A 19,045-nucleotide genomic window follows, 5' to 3' on the forward strand; every position below is an offset into this window, starting at 1 on the left:
AACCATGATCATGATTTATGACCTAAATTTCAGTCCCAATGGCAGTTGCAAATCGAGGGCTAACTGTAGAGCAGGATTGCTATCGGAAGGCCGGAGGGAATCCAAAATTGTTCTTCGTGGTTATGCAGCAACGTGAAAAGGCCACCGCTTGCTTTAGTCTGCTTTAGTGAATTCTGGTTTAGTGATTTCTGGTTTCAAGCCACATTCAGGCTTCTGAAGGTTGAAGGCATCACCTTCAAGCCAGCTTTAGAAGGTCTGATCCTGGGGTTGCGAAAACTCCATTGGAGGAGAATATTTTAGCGGTGAATTGTCCATGCACGTGTTGGAAGAAATGTCCATCTGGGTTCAGTTCCAAGTGGGGAGAAAGACACTGGAAATATGGAGGCTGATTGGAAAGAGGGTTTATTGGTGAACAGGACCAGGTGGGTTTGGGGTCTTGGGTAGCTGATCACATGGAGTGGAGAGTGAGTGTCATTTGTACCCTCTCTCGGGCTTTGAACATGAGCTTCCTGTTCCTATGGCAAGGGCATGTTTTCTATTGGCTGTCAGACTCCCAGGGAGCTATGCGGGGGGTCACAGCTGAGGTTGTCTGAATTAAGGTTGGTTGGACCTTGCTGGGCGAGGCCATGAAGGGCAATTCCTATTGTGGCTGAATGGCTTTGCCCTGAAGGACAATCCCATCATCCTGGAGCTGAAGCTCTTTTGTCTTGTAGATAAGCTGGCACCAAAATCTCTACTTGGGGCAGGGAGCTGGGGATGAGTTTCTGTCTCCAAGAGCATGTTTCTCAATTTCTCATTCAGGGAAATACAATATTCTGGCCTTTTTAATATTTCCTAAAATATTTCATTCTTCTAGTAGAGGGGTGGCTGATAACTTTCTACACATGCTATCCACCCTAGTTTACAAATCCCAGGATCTAGGTTCAGCCACCGTGCTAAGAGAAAAAACAAGCGACGTCGCAGTTCACCCAGCCTGTATTTAGAGTAATTTAACTAGAACCCACCAGCACAAACTGCCCATATTTTGGTGTTGCACTGGACATGTCATAGTTGGACTTCTCTTCCTTTGTGGGGGAAAGTTCCTGCATCCAGATCTGATGGAAATTATACAAAATATGTCCTAGGTCCAGAGGGCCTTGATTCTCCCTTTGACATGATGAAAACTCCCAGTTAATTATGCCACAGCAGGAATGTTGGGTTGGTTGTGGTGCTCGTCTGTAGTTTATTTTACATAATGGTTAATCCCAGCGTATCATGGCCCATTCTGTTGATTGCCCTGCAGGGGAAGATTGCCGCTAGCAATTACCTCTCCTTAATCTACAGCAGGTATTTTCGTTGGCAGAAAATGATTTGTAACTAGGCTGAGAATGTTTACACAGCTGTCAGAATAAAATACCACTCTGGGGTATTTCCTTACCACTGCTGGGATTTAGCCAGCATCGCATAAAATTTGACGAGATACGGTATCTGATGTCTCCAGGAAAATAAAAACAAAGCCCATTTTATCTAGGCAAAAAAAGATTCCACCGATAGGAGAAGTTTAGAAGATGTTACAGACAATCCAGTGCATTCAGAACAGTTTGCTACGTCTTAACAGGAATGCTGGGACCCTCTCTGGTTTCTAACTGAGATCTTTCTTAATTAGATTTAGAATTAGGGTGGCTGTGTCCCCCAAAGGTGCTTTGTCAAGAGGCAACTGGTTTTTCTTTGAAGACATTTCGCTTCTCATCCTAGAAACTCCTTTGGCTCTGCAGCATCTTCTTAGATGAGAAGGGAAACGCCTTCAAAGAAAACCCAAAAAATCGAGTTGCCTCTTGAAAAAGCACCTTTGGGACAACCATGGCCTGGATGACTGAGAACCTCCATAGAGAAGTTGCTGTGCTTATGAGTTGCAGAGAGCTAGTTTGGTATGATGATTAAGGCAACAATCAAAAGCACTGCACTCAAACCATGAAATTGTGAGTTCTAGTCTTGCCTTAGGTACAAAGTCAGCTGGCTGACCTTGGGCCAGTCACTCTCTCTCAGTCCTAGGAAGAAGGACTGACTGACTCAAAATTACACATGGGCACATGTGTACACATGCCTACACAAAGACACACAGTTTCCAACATCATTCACCTTGTACATATTTTACTCAGAGGGGTACATGTCTTTGTTCTACATAGAAATACAGGGAATACTTGGGGTGGATCTTCCCAACAAGCAAATACAAGTAGTCCTTACTCCCACAATTGAGCCCGAAATTTCTGTTGCTAAGTGAGACAGTTGTTAAGTGGATTTTGTCCCATTTTGTTATCTTCCTTGCCGTGGTTGTTAAATGAGTCTGGCTTCCCCATTTATTTTGGTTGTCAAAAGATTGCAAAAGCACAGCAACCATGTGAACCAGTTGCCAAGCACCTAAATATTGATCACCTGGCCATGGGGATGCTACAAAAGTTGTAAATGTGAAAAATGGTCCTAAGTCTCTTTTTTCAGTGCCTATGTAACTTGGAGCAGTCACTGAAAGAACTGTTGTAAGTTGAGGAACACCTGCAGTGTAAACTTTTATCAAAGAGTGTGTCATGCCCCTGTCAGAGTCCGAATCCAAGGAGGAAGACGGACAGTTGACAGGGAGTGGGAGTGTGGCTCCTTTGGCTGTGGAGGAAACTGGGGAAGGGCAAAGTCTGGCTGGGCAGAGCAGGGGAGAGATAGAACAAGGGAGAGGGAATTCAGAGGAAGACCCAGCCCCCCCCCTTCTTCATCCTAGGGCAAGCAGGGAGGAACAGAGAAGGGAGCAACGTGGGTTGCATGGCTTATGGGGCAGGAAAGGGCCCTGATTCTCTTCATTAGCCACACCTGGGAATGAAAGTTCATAAGAACTGAATGCTGGCTGCGGCAGCAGCTGGAAGCAAACGTGACTTTATCCAAACGTGACTTGTCGTTGCTTATCTGTGTTCTTGGTGTCTTCCCAACTGTGTGAGTTTTGCCGTGCCTTCACATCTGGAATTCTTCCTCCTGCCCTGCCAAACTAATTACCTCAGTTTGGCTTACAGTTTTTGTTGACCAAGTTTTGGACTTGATTCCCTGCAGTTAAAGGCTGTTCCTGGGAGAGTTTTTCTCCAGACAGAAGGTAACCTGGACATTGGGGGCAAAGTTAGAGCTAATAAAGGGACTCTTGTTGATTATCTGACTGTGTTGCCTTTGTGCCACGCCCTGGCTCATCACCCACCCATCTGCCCAACAGAAAAGGTCAACCCTTTGTGAGTGTTTTTTAAATTGTCAGCTTGAATTTCATCTTCACCTCTCTTGGATGGGCAACATATTTATTTTATTAATGTATTAATTAAAAGTATGCTGAAATCATGGGATTCTTGATGACTTGCAGCATAAGCTAATAGAATAATGGTAGGGATACATAAGACAGTTAAAACCTAGAGACAACACACAGCATTAGAGCCCCAAACTCTTATCTTTGACATTTTCTAGGAGGTAGATGATGTTGGAGACAGCCATATCTCCAGTGGGAGGGAATTCCGAATTCGTCCCATCATCAGAAAACGATGCTGTTTCTCTGTCTCCTAGAAAAGGGGCAGTCAGCTGTTTCTCTAGGCACGATTGGAGTGGTTACTGGGGAAATGTGGTGTTGCAAGTAATGTGCACAAATCCACACAAACGTCTCTGGATTGACTGCGTTTAAGCAGAGCGCAATTCAATCGCTGCCTTTTGAAATGACTTGGCCAACACATGCGGGACTGATTTTATTTTAGACCTTTTTTTTTGGCTTCTCATAGTTTTCTTCCTGTGTACACGTGCCAGCACATAGCTGACTTTAGCTGGTTTTAAAAAAAGAAAGCCGGATTGGATCTGGTTAGTACTTGAGTGGGAGACCAACTTTAAAAAAAATAAAAAAAATAAGGTAATTACAGAATCTTTTATAATGCTACTGAGAAAAGCATATGGCTTTGTCCAGGAAGTCACCTTTATGTCTGCTTATTCTTGACATAGCTTTCAACGGTAACTCTTCCCTGTTTTCAAAAAATTTTTTTTAAAAGGGAACTTTTTAAAAGGGATCTACGAGCCTAAATTTAGCAGCCACTAGTTGTTTCTCCTCCAGTTATAGTTAAAAATCGGTGTACTCAGCCCCACAGTGACACTTAGAGATGGGATAAAGTATCGCACCATGATGAAAAGGATGTGCTCCTGTTATAACATGTAGCTCCTGTTCTTTAAAGGAAAATGTATAAATTGTACATTCTATTAACAACCATAGACAAGCATGTCATAAGAAGCATGGATATTAAACTGTAGAATATTTAACTTAAATACTAAATACTATTGATTGTGGTGGTTATTTAACTGAGTGGTGTGGCGGTATAGAGGTGAAGACAATCTCCTCCCACGTGGAAGGTTGAGAGTTCAATCCTAGGTAGTAGCAGATCTTTATCTCCTAATGCGCAAAGAAATTTTTTTTGCTGTGAACTCCAAGTAGGTATCAGGAAGGGCATCTGGCCAGTAAATTCTCAGCTCCATCCAGTTGTTCCAACTCTACCCCAAATTAAGGGATTGCAGGGTCATATGGTGGTTATTTAATTGACAGATGTGATTGCATCTGGAAGTAACCATACTGTACTTCTCCAGCTCTTTAGGAAGACATCAAAAAGGGAATTGAAAGAATGATAGGGATGTCCTTCTTACCATCTTTGGGTCATTGTTGTTTGTTTCTGTACCGGAGACAAATTCCTTGTGTGTCTTGATCAAATAAAATATTCTTTCTTTCTTTTAGTGGAATTTTCCTTTGCTGATGCTGATCTGGAAGATGGCCCCAGCATTGTGTTGTGGCAACACCTTAGTTGTGAAACCTGCTGAGCAGACACCCCTCACCTCCCTCCACTTGGGCTCTTTAGTCAAGGAAGTAAGTGGTACAAATAAATCAAAGAGTTAGAGCTGGGGGATAGAGAAGGGACCTTCCCTAATTTTCTGGAAGGTTAAAGGAAAGGAGAAATGCTTTAGCAAAATGAATATCAACCTTTTGAGGTAGTGCAGACAAGAAGCAAAACCATAAATACTACTAACCCCACTTTTTTACTGTAAGATTGCATTAACAGAATCTTGCAAGCTTGAAAGCCCGTCTCCTTTTTTTTTAAACATTTACTTTCTAGAAAACTGGGGAGGGTCTTTTAGGTGTTTCCCACCCACCCCTTTTTCTTCTATGAGCCTAGGTGCCTTTTTTGCATGATGGTAGTTCAGTTTGCAGCTTGCTTGCTCTCAAGATCATTCCCCACATACCTTTAGAGATTCATAGACATTAATTTTTCTGATATATGCCTACTGAAAAGTAAATCTTACTGAGGCTTGGCACTCAGACAAATTGGCCATCAACAGGCACATAGAGATAAACAAGAAGTACATACCAGTGGGATCCTACCTGTTCCAGGTTTGGTGATCGCTTGCGTGCAGCTTTCCCCACACCAGCTGAGGCCTGCAGCATCAATCAGCTAAGAGGACAAAGAAGAAAAAAGCGCAAGAGCAGGTGGGAAGGCCAATCCTGCACTTTTCTCTTCTTTCTCCTCTTAGCTGATTGTCTGAGACTTTGTTCCTCCTCTCAGCTGATAATGGGAAGTTTTCTTTTACTACCAATTCAGCCAAACCAGTAGCCAAACCGGTAGCATACCACCACTGGTACATACCATTCAAAAGAGATAATAAAAAAAGCCTCTAAGAGGAAAAAAGACCACAAGACCTTCTCTCTAGCATTGGAGCAGAGATTAATACCAAGATTACTAAATGCCAGTGGTGGTAATCAGCCGGTTCGCACTGGATCGGGTGAACTGGTAGCAAGAATTTGGCGGGGGTCACCGAACCGGTAGTAAGTTCTGGATGGCCACGTCCCCTGCCCGGTCACCCTCCCGCCCGATGCTCGCTCATCCCACCCTCCTGCCTGACATTTGCCTAAGGTATTGCTTTTTTTCCCCTCCCAATAATCAGCTGTAGATAAGATCAGCTTTGCTGGGATTCCCCTTGCTGAGGCCCAGGAAGGCAAAACATGGAGGGAGGAGCTCATCCCCACCTCCATTTTTTGCCTTCCAGAGCCCCAGAGGAACCTTAGGGGAGCAAAAATGCCCCCCAGAGGCTTCTCTGAGGCTAGGAAGCTCCCAAAATGGACCTTGAAGGGGTGCTGTGTTCTGTTCCTTTTCTTCTAGAGCACTGATGAGCCTTAGGGGAACAAAAACACTGCCCCCACCCCAGATGCTCCTCTGTGGCTAAGAAGCTCCTCAAAATGGGTGGGGGCTGCAAAAAAACCACGCCCACCCAGTCACATGGCCACGGCCACCAAACCACACCCACAGAACCTGTAGTAAAAGTTTTTGAATCCCACCACTGCTAGATCCCAGTTCACAAGTAAACAATATACCAATCAGGGAACTACCAACACACACAAACAAATACTAAACAACAACGTAAACAAGGAACCACTAAGAGCACTCCCACGATTAGGTCAATCCACTAGTATATAAAATAAGAGCAAACCCTGTTTGTGCTGTCCAGACAGTATATAGTTAATTGGGAATTGGGAGCTGTCCCCTTAAGGGAATGCCTCATGGGAAACGAAGTTAATGCATCATGGGAAATGTAGTTCATGTCATGTGGTCACATCTGTAATCCTGATTGGTCACTGAATTGACCCTTGGTTGGGTTGGGGGAGTTTCCTTTGTTCTTGCTCGGACCCCAGCATCGTGCTGGTGTCTTTCTCTTTGCTCCATCATTATGGGATGAAGATAAGTGTATTTTCACACTATGAAGATGACTATGCAAAGATTGGACATTAGAGGAATCTCAGCATAACTGTGAGTTATACCCTGAGGATGCTTATTACAATCTAATAAAGAAACTTTGTATGGAAGCCTCTGTAGAGTTTACCTGACTGTCTTTATATTCAGCCAAGAAAGTTAAAGACAGAACACTGTTCCCTTCTAGCACTGATGAGGTTACCTAGCTTGGTAATGAAACATCCACAAAAAACCCGCCAATTTCAGAGAGCTACAAGGACCCAACAAATCCTTCTGAGTTCAGTAACAAAGTTCCAGATAACCAAATACAGCATTTCAAAAATGTTATAGTAGTTTTAGCAGATAAGCTTGTTGCCACATCCCCTTTGCTTCTGCCCCTTTCTTAGCAGTTCTTTTTAGACATGCTGAGGTTCCCCCCTCCCCATTGCAACTCAAAACATATTATTCCTTTTCAGGCAGGATTCCCTCCAGGGGTACTGAACATTGTGCCAGGATATGGACCTACAGCAGGAGCTGCTCTTTCCATGCATCCCAAGGTTGACAAAATAGCTTTCACAGGCTCAACAGAGGTAAGTGATGAAAATGTTTATAGTTTCACATCTCTTTTGCTCCTTTACAACCCATTGCTTGGATTGGATCTATTACTACACAAAAGATGTTGAGACTCTAGAAAAGGTGCAGAGAAGAGCAACCAAAACGATTAGAGGACTGGAGGCTAAAACGTATGATGAACAGGAATTGGGCATGGATAGTTTTGTGAAGAGAAGGACCAGGGGGACACGATAGCAGGGTTCCAATATTTGAGGGGCTGCTACAGAGAAGAGGGGGTCAAGCTATTTTCTAAAGCCCCTGTAGGCCAGACAAGGAATAATGGATGGAAGCTGATCAAGGAGAGATTTAACCTGGAAATAAGGAGAAACTTTCTGACAGTGAGAGCAATCAACCCATGGAACAGAAGTTGCCCTCGGAAATTGTGGGAGCTTCATCACTGGAAGCTTTCAAGAAGAGACTGGACTGCCCATCTGTCAGAAATGGTGTAGGGTGTCCTGCTTGGGTGGGAGGTTGGATTAGATGACCTCCAAGGACCCTCCCAACTCTGTTAATCTGTAAACGTAATCTACGAAACACTTCATTTTCCAGGAGAGCCACAAAAAATCCCTAGGCCTATTTGCAAGTATTTCCAAATAGTCGGTTACAGATGGTTGCAATACAGTCAGAATCCTCACTTTTTTATGTTTAAGTCTTATAAAGAAACGACAAAGGTGGTAAATAAATCAAGTCTGTTGCTGTTAAAGAATAGGAAATCAGAAACCCACATGGGTCTGCTTTATGTCGCCAGAAACTCTACCTTATGGCTGTTTTGCATCAAGAGAGCCCATTTGGTCCATTCTTTCATTCCTTATGGAGATAATCTTCTCCAAAATGTTTGGCATTGGATGCAGAAAGAGGTTACTCGCTCGTTAAGGCTCTGCTTAACTGAATTCACCTGTAGATAATCTAGCATATTGTTTTATTCAGGTTACCGGCAGTGGTGGGATTCAAATTTTTTTACTATCGGTTCTGTGGACGTGGCTTGGTGGGTGTGGCTTGGTGGACGTGGCAGTGGAAGGACACTGTAAAATCTCCATTCCCTCCCCACTTCTTGGGGAAGGTTACTGCAAAATCCCATTCCCTCCCCACCCCACTAATCTGTTTTCCAGCTCCGTTCTCCTGTGCAGGGCAACCAAAGAAGACCCAGCCGATCAGCTGGAACTCGGGAGGCAGAGAAGTGGGGGGCCAGTCAGAGGTGGGATTGGCCGGTTCTCCAAACTACTCAAAATTTCCGCTACCGGTTCTCCAGAACTGGACAGAACCTGCTGAATATACCACCTCTAGTTACCAGTATTTGGTTTTATTCAGGTTAAGCTAGGCTCAGAGAAGAGTGGACTCTCAAACGCCCTTTCCAGAAACCTCATCCACTCTCTGCTTTTACAGAGTTTGGAGTTTGAGGATTTAAAGTCCTTGCCAGCCTCCTGTCAGTTCCCATCTGTTTTGGTCAGCCTTGCACGCTTGAGATGCCTGCCTGTAATTATGAGAAATTGCTGTCAGCACCAAAGGTTTCGCAAATGCCTTTTGGTTGGGAATCTTCACATGTAGCAGCACCATCTAATGGTTGAAACTTTGATTGTTGCAAAAGAGGGTGTTTTTTTTCCTTTCTTTCTTCCCTGTTTCTGGAGTGTTGATTGTGAGAGTTTCTCAGGGCAAATATTAGATGGCAAGCCAATGCCCAGGATCTGGCTGAGAGGCCAGGGATAGGGTTCATGGTCTAATATGAATACCTGAATTGACATGGACATGTTTGGACCTAGGGTGGCTAAGGATGTTTGCAAATTTTCCTCCCTCCCTCTCTCCCTCCTTCCCTTCCCTTCCCTTCCTTCCTTCCTTCCTTCCTTCCCTCCCTCCCTTCTCTGGCATATCTTCCAGGGGAGAACCTTTCCCCTTTCCTTTTCACCCTTCCTTCCCTTCCCCTTTTTCCTTCTTTCTTTTTCCTTCCTTCCTTTTTTTCCTTCCTTTTCCTTTCCTTCTTTCCTTTCCTTTCCTTCTTTCTTTTCCTTTCCTTCTTTCCTTTCCTTTCCCTTCCTTCCCTTTTTCCTTCCTTTTGTCCTCTCCTTCTTTCCTTTCCTCCCATTTCCTTCCTTTTTTCCTTTCCTTCTTTCCTTTCCTTTCTTTTCTTTTCTTTTCCTTTCCTTTTTCCTTTCCTGCTAGCAAATTTCTAGCTAGCTCTTTCTCTGACTGAGCAAAATATTTGAAACAAGGTTTTTCTCCTTCTTGTGGGGCAGAGGCTAAGAATCTCACAATTCCCACCTTCTCTTTTGGGGGGCACAGGTTGGAAAGCTGATCAAAGAAGCTGCTTCGAAAAGCAATCTCAAGAGGGTGACTCTGGAGCTGGGCGGGAAGAATCCTTGCATTGTCTGCGCAGATGCTGACTGTGAGTGGAATCTGATTTTTGGCATATGTTTCTCCTTGGTCTTTCAAGATAGCATGCAGAAGCTTTGAAGCTGTATTGTTGGAGTGGGGAGGAGTTAATAGTGTGGACAGGTGAAACAAGGAAGGGGAAAAAACCCTATGATTATTCAGACTTTAGGGTACTCTGTCAGTCTGTCTGTTTGTCTGTCTGTCATCTGTCTGTCTCTCCGTCTGTCCATCCATCCATCTATCATCTATCTATCTATCTATCTATCATCTATCTATCCATCCATCCATCCATCCATCTATCTACCGTGTTTCTCATAAAATAAGTCTGGGTCTTATTTTTTTTTAGCCCCGAAAAAACGGGTAGGATGTCTTTTCAGGGGTGACTTAATTTCCTCCCCCACATGCACCCCAACCTAGAGTGCCCCATGCTCAGTCACCTCTCCATGAGTCCACTTCTATGGGCTGATGGAAGCTCCCCGAAGGCAGAGTCACCATCCACTTCTATCAGCCGGTAGAAGTGCCCTCGTGGAAAGTTGAGTGTGCATGGGCCGCTCTAGGTGGGGGTGCGCGTGGGGGAGGAAATCTAACAGCCGGTAGAAGCAGCCTCAGGGCGAGTGCCCACACGCATTCCCCTTCCCACGAAGCCATTTCTATTGGCCGATGGAAATCCCCAAATGTAGAGTCACCAGCTGCTTCTATCGTCCGGTAGAAGCGGGTTTGTGGCAAAGGGAGTGGCATGGGGCACTCACCCTGAGGCTGCTTCTACTGGCCGATAGAAGCGGCTGGTGTTTCTGCCTTTGGGGAGCTTCCATCGGCCAATAGAAATGGCTTTGTGGTGAGGGGAGTGCGCATGGGCGTTCGCCCTGAGGCCACTTCTACCGGCTGATAGAAACAGCTGGTGTCTCTGCCTTCAGGGAGCTTCCATTGGCCAACAGAAACAGGTTTGTGGCGAGCGGAGTGCACGTGGGCATTCGCCCCGAGGCCACTTCTACCATCCGATAGAAGTGGCTGGTGACTCTGCCTTTGGGGAGCTTCTATCGGCCAGTGTTCTATCGGTAGTAGATTGGAGTATTCTACGTGCAGGGCGCTCGTAAAGGCAAGTTTACTCCTCCCCTTGCCCCCCATTTTCTTCACCTCGTGTAGTTTTAACAAACAATGTGAGAAATGGCGGGGAAATGCATGGATTAAATAGGCCTAAATTTTGGAGGCGGGGCTTAATTTCACCTCATGCCTAGAAGTCCTGCTGGGCCTTCCTATTGGTGGAGGCCGTATTGTTGGAGAAACACAGTATCATCTCTCATCTTTATTATTTTTACAAATAACTCAAGGCAGAGAACATGTCCAAAACACCTTCCTCCTCCTATTGTCCCCACAACAACAACCCTGTGAGGTGGGTTGGGCTGAGAGAAGGCGAAAGTCACCCATCCAGTGTTTATGCCTAAGGTGGGACTAGAACTCACTGTCTCCCATTTTCTAACCAGGTGCCTTAATCCAAACTGGCTATGGTACTCTTTTGTAGCAAGTCTAGGATGGGGCTGCGCTGCCTTAAAAGTTCAATCTAGGGATGCAGAAGATGTTGGTTCTCTTCACTGCCACTTACATAGGCAGTTCCCAAATTTTGTTTTGTGTTTTCTTTGGCACAAGGTGAAGTATGGTTGGAAAGCCACATTTTTTCCTGAATTTTGCAATGTAGCTGTTCAGTCAAAGGCTCTCACACAAGTGTCCATGGAGATTCACAGTCATCCAGGTCATGGTTGTCCCAGTTGCCTCTTGAAAAAGCATCTTTGGAACGGTTACGTAACAATCCTTCTCAAAACTCTGAATGGAGGAGGTATTTTGCTGCCTTCCAACTAGTATTGATGCCCATCTAGTCCCTGCAATTTTCTTGGCAAGGTTCCAGAAGTAGTTGTCATTGCTAAAGGAGAATGACTGACCCAAGGTTAACAGCTAGTTTTATGCATGAGGTGGGACTAGAACTCAGTTTTTCAGTTCTAGTCTGGTACCTTAACCACTACACCAGCATTCCCCCAACCTCTGGGGCACCAGGGACTGGTTCTGTGGAGAGAGGTTGTTCCATGGACCGGAGCATGGTTTTGTGTGCTGCCTGCATCCCACGGATGGGACTTTGCTTGTTTGTGCAACCCGATTTCTGGCATGCCCTGACCCGGTGCTGGTCCGTAGACTTGGGGTTGGGAATCCCGGCACTACATCAAAATGCTTGTCTAAACTTGGACATGTTCCTACAATTTTCTAGCCAAATTTCCAAAAGTGGCTTGCCATTACCATCTTCCTGGGGCTGATAGAGAGAGACTGGACCAAGGTTATCCAGCTGGCTTTGTGTTAAAGAGCAGAACTAGAACTCCCAGTCTCCTGGTTTCTAATTATAGCATTACCCCCTATATCGAACTGGGTCTCCCATGGGAAAAATAGCTACCCTTTCTTCAAAGCTGTGCATCCAAATTGGGCTTGTAAAGACACCAATTAAAATGCTGGGGGAAGAGCGACCCATAACAAGTGGTCTTGGTATAACACAGCTTCCTGTGCTAATATTTTTAACCTCTTTCTCTCTGATGTCTTTCCAGTGGACTTAGCTGTGGACTGTGCCCACCAGGGCGTCTTCTTCAACCAAGGTCAATGCTGTACAGCAGCTTCACGTGTTTTTGTGGAAGAGCAGATCTACCCAGAATTTGTCAAACGCAGCGTGGAATATGCAAAGAAGCGACTTGTGGGAGACCCATTTGATTTCCAAACTGAGCAGGGTCCACAGGTATTATATTACCGTTGAAGAACTATCATGGCTAAGGTGGAACTAGAACTCATCATCTCCTAGTGTTTGGTCCCCAAAGTCACCCAGCTGGCTTTTATGGCTAAACTGGGATGAGAATTCACAGTCTCCCAGTTTCTAGTCTAGTGCATAATCGTGTCTGATGTCCTAAGTCATCCAGCTGGCTTTCATGGCTAAGCTGGGACTAGAACTCACCATCTCCTGGTGAGTTCTAGTCCCAGCTTAACCAAAGTTAACCAGCTGGCTTTCATGGCTAAGGTGGAACTAGAACTCACTGTCTCCCAGTTTCTAGCCTAGTGCATAATCGTATTTGGTGCCCTAAGTCACCCAGCTGGCTTTCATGGCTAAGGTGGGATTAGCATTCACAGTCTCCTAGTTTCTAGCCTACTGCCTTAACCATTAGACCAAGCTGGCTCTCTTAAATATTATTAAATGTTAGATGTGTTATATTTTCCATGAGGAAGACTCTTAAAGCGTGGATGAGAAATGAGCTGTGTGTCACACTGTTAGCATCCATTTCTAGTTCTCATAAAAGTGGTGCAACTTGTATTTTTATTTTGATAGATCGATCAGCAGCAGTTTGACAAGATCTTGGACCTGATCGAAAGTGGGAAGAAAGAAGGTGCCAAGTTGGAGTGTGGTGGTTTAGCTATGGGCGATTGTGGCCTGTTCATCAAACCCACCATTTTTTCAGAAGTCACAGACAATATGCGAATTGCCAAAGAGGAGGTATTTATTTACCCGTGAAACCAATTTATGTAACCTCACAACTCACACACAACTACATGGTGATTGTAGACATATATTTGGGGTGGTTAACAAAGAACCCATTTTTGTTCATAATCGTGTCCATTCACCCTTAATAAAAAATAAAGAGGCACATGGATCAAAATAAAACATTCGGTCTACCTCGCCTGGTGCTCTCCAAAATATTGTGGGACTTCAATTCACAGAATTTTGTTCTGCTACTACAACACAACTGAAGGACACCAGATGGGAATGTCACACAATGTTTGGACAAATAGTTGCAGAAGTTGGCTGAAAGGCAAAATTGACCATTTTGTTTAAAGAAAAGAATATAAGTACTTCGTTTCTACATGGAGGCTGCTACTGAACTTTGTGTTGAAGTGGAAAAGAATGAAACTTTGATTTTGGATTTTACTGATGAGATTGATAGATCCTTATAGAAATGGCTTGTTCACATTATTATGAAAAAACAAAAAAAGTTGTGATTTGATGTTAATGCCTTTTTTTACTGCAACAGAGAGAATTGGAAGTCAATGTTTCTTTTTCTTTTCTTCGTTATCCTCCCTCACTTCTCCCCCCCTCTTTTCCCTCTACCATTTTCTTTCCAATATTTACTGTTGTGTTTTGTATCTTATTTTATCTTATAACCCAATAAAATGTTAAACATGGGAAAGCAGCACGATGCGATTGCTGAATATCCTGATATGAAAGGAAGGTGCTTTAGGTAAACTCAATTTTTATTCATGTTCTGATGGCCGTGATTTTGATGTCAACAGATTTTTGGACCCGTGCAGCCCATAACAAAGTTTAAGAGCCTAGAAGAAGTCATACAGAGAGCCAATAATACAGAATATGGACTCACAGCTGCGGTGTTTACGAAGAACTTGGATAGAGCCTTGACATTAGCATCAGCACTACAATCTGGCACTGTCTGGTGAGTTGCTAATTTTTTTTTCCTATAGAAAGTCGCTTTGTTGAGTAATTGCACTTCAATCTTCCGTTTGCAGGCATTGTAGATGAAGTATATAAGTCTATGTCCCCTCCTCCTTATCTTCTGACCTTAGAGTACAGTAAGCTGTTTTCATTTGCCTAGTTAATGCATGAAATGAATTAATACTAGTTAATACTTAGAAAGGGATGTGTGGTTCAGTGGCTAAGACGCTGAGCTTGTTGATCAGAAAGTTCGATAGTTCAGTGGTTCGAATCCCTAACGCCACGTAACGGAGTGAGCTCCTGTTACTTATCCCAGCTTCTGCCAACCTAGCAACTCAAAAGCATGTAAAAATGCAAGTAGAAAAATAGGGACCACCTTGGTGGGAAGGTAACAACGTTCCATGTGCCTTAGGCATTTAGTCATGCCGGCTACATGACCATGGAGACGTCTTCGGATAGTGCTGGCTCTTCAGCTTTGTAACGGAGATGAGCACTGCCCCCTAGAGCTGGAAATGATTAGCACGTATGTGCAAGGGGAACCTTTACCTTTACCTTAATACTAGGGTTAACACAACAAGCTAAGTCACACTGTAGCTTGTTTGGCTGCATCTATGTTGCCAGCTGTGATTCCTTCAGGAAAACATAGTTAAGCAAACCAAGGCTTAGCTTAGGGCAGGGGTCTGCAACCGTAAACACTCAAAGAGCTATTTGGACCCGTTTCCTACAGAAAAAAAACCACTGGGAGCCTCAAAAGCTGGGTGACCGTGGCCAACTCAACATCACTCCCACCCAGTCACATGACCCCCACTCATGCCTATCCAGGTTTTGTGGCTCCCAGTGTTTTCTGTGAAAAATGGGTCCCTCTCTCCCTCTCATTTTTGTTTTTTGTGTTTTACCTTCTCAGGGCAGGAGAGGAGTGACTGGGAGGAAAGGGCGAGGGGGCAGGGCAAGCCAGTGGTGGGATCACCCAACAGGGAGCCACACCAGAGGGTCCAAAGAGCCGCATGTGGCTCCAGAGCCATGGGTGGCTGACACCCGGCTTAAGGTATAACCTCTTTCCAAACAATACAGCTGTCTTATTCATGTCTTTGTTTTCCACAGGATCAACTGCTACAACTCCTTCTTTGCACAGGCTCCCTTCGGTGGTTTTAAAATGTCAGGAAATGGCAGAGAACTGTAAGTCTGGTTCTGATTTTTTGAAGAAAATTAAGTTGGAGAGTGGCAGGAACAAGAATTTAATTTTCATTTGTCTTGACTTAGAGGGTTTTGTTGCCTTGTATCTGGGTGTTCCTTATTCCCCGTGTGCCTCTGGGCCTTGCAATTTGGATGAGCCGTTCATATGCAGATCTTCCCAAAGAATGCAAATTATTTCTCATTAAACCTGTACTTAGGCCCTAAGCCTACTATCCTTAGGGTGGCATTTTTATTTGTATCCCATCCTTCGTGTCACCCAGATAATATACAGAAAAATAACTGCTCCTAAAGATATAGTTTGAAAGCCCGTTTGGTTAAGGCACCAGGATAGAAACTTGGTTAAGGCACCAGGCTAGAAGTCAAGTGGGGGGCCTTGAGCCAGTCCTTTTCTCTCAGCCCTAAGAAACAGACAGTGGCAATCCACTTTTCAAATTTGCCCAGAAAACTAAAGGTTTTTTTTAGATAGGCTTCAACAGAAGTCAAGACTCATTTGAAGTTTTTTTTTCCTCTCTCTCTCTCCCCTCTGTCTCTCTCCCTCCCTCCCTCCCTCTCTCTTTCTCTCTCATACACACACACACACACACACAATATTATTTATAATAATAAAGGCAGGAAATATACATATTACCATAAAAATATTATATATTATTATTTACTTAATATTTATATGATTTATATGATTATTATCATATTATTCACCACAATAAACCAGTTTAAAATATTCAGACTAATTTGCTGTTCTCCAAAGATCTAATATAACTAAAATAACTAACAAACAGAAAAGTCTCTTCATTGTCACCATATAAGGAATCAACAATACTTAGAGAAAAAAGTTGTTAAAGCACTTGCCCCAGATTGGACCCTTTCCAGGTTTGTGAATTGGGGTTGTTAGATTTCCTTGTGAGCATAACCATTGCCAAGAATTCTGGGAGTTGACACCCACACATCTGGGGAACATCAGGGGGGAAACCAAGGAAAAGGAAATTGATTTAGTGACGCACATGTTCCCCTAGGTGGGCTCCAAGGCATGTAGGAATTTTAAAGATAATCATATTTGGAGCTGGATGCACAAGCCAAGGTTTTTACAAAGATTTCTTACTCCCTACAAATTTAAATATAATTTGAATGTTCAAAAATTGTTCTTAGCCCAAAGGAGTCTTCTAAGGAATGCAGCTGAAAGTGTGCATTAGTGTGTAAACCTTCATGTAACTTGAGTACAGAAGTGGTGTTCAGCAGGTTCTGACTAGTTCTGGAGAAACGGAAGTGGAAATTTTGAGTAGTTCGGAGAACCGGCAAATACCACCTCTGACTGGCCCCGCCCCCATCTATTCTCTGCCTCCCGAGTCCCAGCTGATCAGCTGGGTCTTCTTTTGTTGCCCTGCACAGGATAACAGAGCTGGAAAGCAGGTTAATGGGGTGGGGAGGGGAAGGAATTTTGCAATATCCTTCCCCTGCCACACCCACCAAGCCACACCATGCTCACCCAGCCACGCCCACAGAACCAGTAGTAAAAAAATTTGAATCCCACCACTGCTTGTGTACATGCATTTCAATGTCAGAGAATGGATCTTTGTGATTCCATCTTGTTCTGGGACAAAAAGTCAGATATGTGGATAGATTTTTTAAGAACACAACCATTATTTGACCCTCAGGTGTTATGAAAACAAAAGGAGTTGAAATATTGACATCAAGATAGTTTATTTCTTCTTTGGTTTTGAAGGATTTTCATCCAAAGCCCATCTGTCTTTTCATGTCATTTTTGGAAAGGTTACCATCTTATACTCATGAATGACATTTAAGCTTAGTATGTTAAACAGATGTGGGAAGGGAAGCAAATATGGCGTGATTCTTTGGCATGCTGAAGTACTTGTATCTTCAATTCAAAATTTGTGTTCTTCTACAGAGGAGAATATGCTCTCTCAGAATACACAGAAGTGAAGACAGTCACCATTAAAGTGTCTCAGAAGACCTGCTGAACTATGGATGCACGGAGGTGAAAAACTCCGACACTGTGAATGTTGACACATAACACGGATTGAAGGGCACCTGCTAGAATTGGAAAGGGGGAAATTGCCAATTTTCCTTCCTTTAAAAAAGGAAAACAAACAGTCCTTATTTTTTTAAAAAGCGGGTTTTCTTGAGCTGCTCCTTCTAACTCAAAATTAATCAACTGGTTTTCTGAAACAGATTTGATTTAATCAGCTGCAAGATTTTTCCTCCAGCCTGGTTATCTTCCCAGATGGGTTGGGACTTGATTTCCCATAAATCCTAGTCTTTGGCTATAGTGCTGGGAACTCTGGGAACTGAAGTCCCAAAACATCTGGAAGAATTAGAAAAAGATGAAGAATGAAAGACCAGCGTTGAAAGCATTTTCAGATAGCCAAACCCCAGTCAATCCAAAGAGATACCCAGGATAGGGAATGGATTTGCAGATGGAGTCCTGAGGCCACTGGACATTTTTGTATTTCTTCACTTAGGACTGTTTTCCAAATCTCTCAGAAAATACTTTCAAGGCTAGATGAAGGAAATTTCTACTTGCAAATTTTTCTCACTTGTCTCTTAGTCTTAGTTCCACATTACTTAGGGTTGCATTTTTGCAATTTAGCAATTTGTCTCTATTTGGGGGGTTTCTTTACAAACGTGTTTTTTTGAAATGTTTCACAAATACAAATAAGGAAGGATCCCAGGTGCTCTTGTGCGTTTCTTGTCCATTGACTTTTCCCAAGTACTTGCACAGACATTCTTTTTTCTCTTTCTGGGTGGTGTACAAAAGGATAATAAGACAGCTACAATAATTGCCTCTCCCTTATGCTTTTAATGGCCACTTTTCTACAGTGCAATCTGGAATCATTGGTTTATTTTTCTATAGATGCTCTTTTTGAAATAAATGCATTCCTTGTTGTGATTTCAAGTTTTTTCAGTGCCTTGTAATTATTGACGGTAACTGTATTTTATTGTGGTTTTTGTACACACTGAATTTTTCTTTTCTTTTTTCTTTTACTTTGGAAATTAAAATCTTAGGCACTATTGTAAAGTACAACCTTGTAGAGTCTTTATATTATTTCATTGCATGTTAGTGCTGTCTAGAAGTATCATCACTAAATGTTTAAATATAAATAAATAAATATATATATTTATAAATTAGAATGCAATTAATCTAATGTATTTTTATTGCTGATTGTACATGGAAATAATTTGCTTATTTTAAAAGTTATCTCTTGTAATAGTAGCACTACAGTTAATAAAATATAATTTTTACGATCCGACTTGCTCGTACTTGAGGGGAGATTCCATATACTGCAAAACGGATTTTTAAAAATTTGAACAATAATAAAAAACAATACAAACTAAAGTCAGAAACAAAAAGAAAAAAATAGGAAGTCTTGAGATTACCTAGTTCTCTTCAGGATAAAAGCAGGGAAAGGAGAGTCATTCAGATTTACAAGATTCTGTTACTCTAATCTCTACAGGAAAAGTGGTAGTAGCTTTCATAACTTTAGTTTCCCAGTCTTATTCTATCGATATCACTCCTGCAAATCTGATTGTGCACTCTTGCAAGACTCTCAATGCAGCTGTGGTCAGTGGAGGGCTATATAAGAGGGAAAGGAAAGGAAAGGGAAAGGGAAAGGAAAGGAAAGGAAAGGAAAGGAAAGGAAAGGAAAGG

At 43.1% G+C, this 19,045-nt stretch overlaps 1 protein-coding gene across 3 annotated transcripts in view; it reads left to right on the forward strand.

The window, feature by feature from the left end:
- Positions 1 to 18,638, forward strand: part of ALDH1A3 (aldehyde dehydrogenase 1 family member A3) — a 41,963-nt gene extending 23,325 nt beyond the window's left edge. For all 3 annotated transcript variants that reach the window (XM_087941314.1, XM_026709259.2, XM_087941316.1), the window contains exons 6-13: positions 4,763 to 4,891; positions 7,223 to 7,336; positions 9,633 to 9,735; positions 12,305 to 12,489; positions 13,072 to 13,236; positions 14,031 to 14,188; positions 15,289 to 15,363; positions 17,285 to 18,638. In XM_087941314.1, the coding sequence (XP_087797440.1) occupies positions 4,763 to 4,891; positions 7,223 to 7,336; positions 9,633 to 9,735; positions 12,305 to 12,489; positions 13,072 to 13,236; positions 14,031 to 14,188; positions 15,289 to 15,363; positions 17,285 to 17,357 (1,002 nt within the window). In that variant the 3' untranslated portion in view covers positions 17,358 to 18,638. The remainder of the gene's footprint in view (positions 1 to 4,762; positions 4,892 to 7,222; positions 7,337 to 9,632; positions 9,736 to 12,304; positions 12,490 to 13,071; positions 13,237 to 14,030; positions 14,189 to 15,288; positions 15,364 to 17,284) is intronic.
- The last annotated feature ends 407 nt before the right edge of the window (positions 18,639 to 19,045 follow it).

This window comes from Pseudonaja textilis, chromosome 13, assembly GCF_049901715.1.
Source record: "Pseudonaja textilis isolate UNSWEBS1 chromosome 13, rPseTex1.2, whole genome shotgun sequence".
Lineage (NCBI taxonomy): Eukaryota > Metazoa > Chordata > Lepidosauria > Squamata > Elapidae > Pseudonaja > Pseudonaja textilis.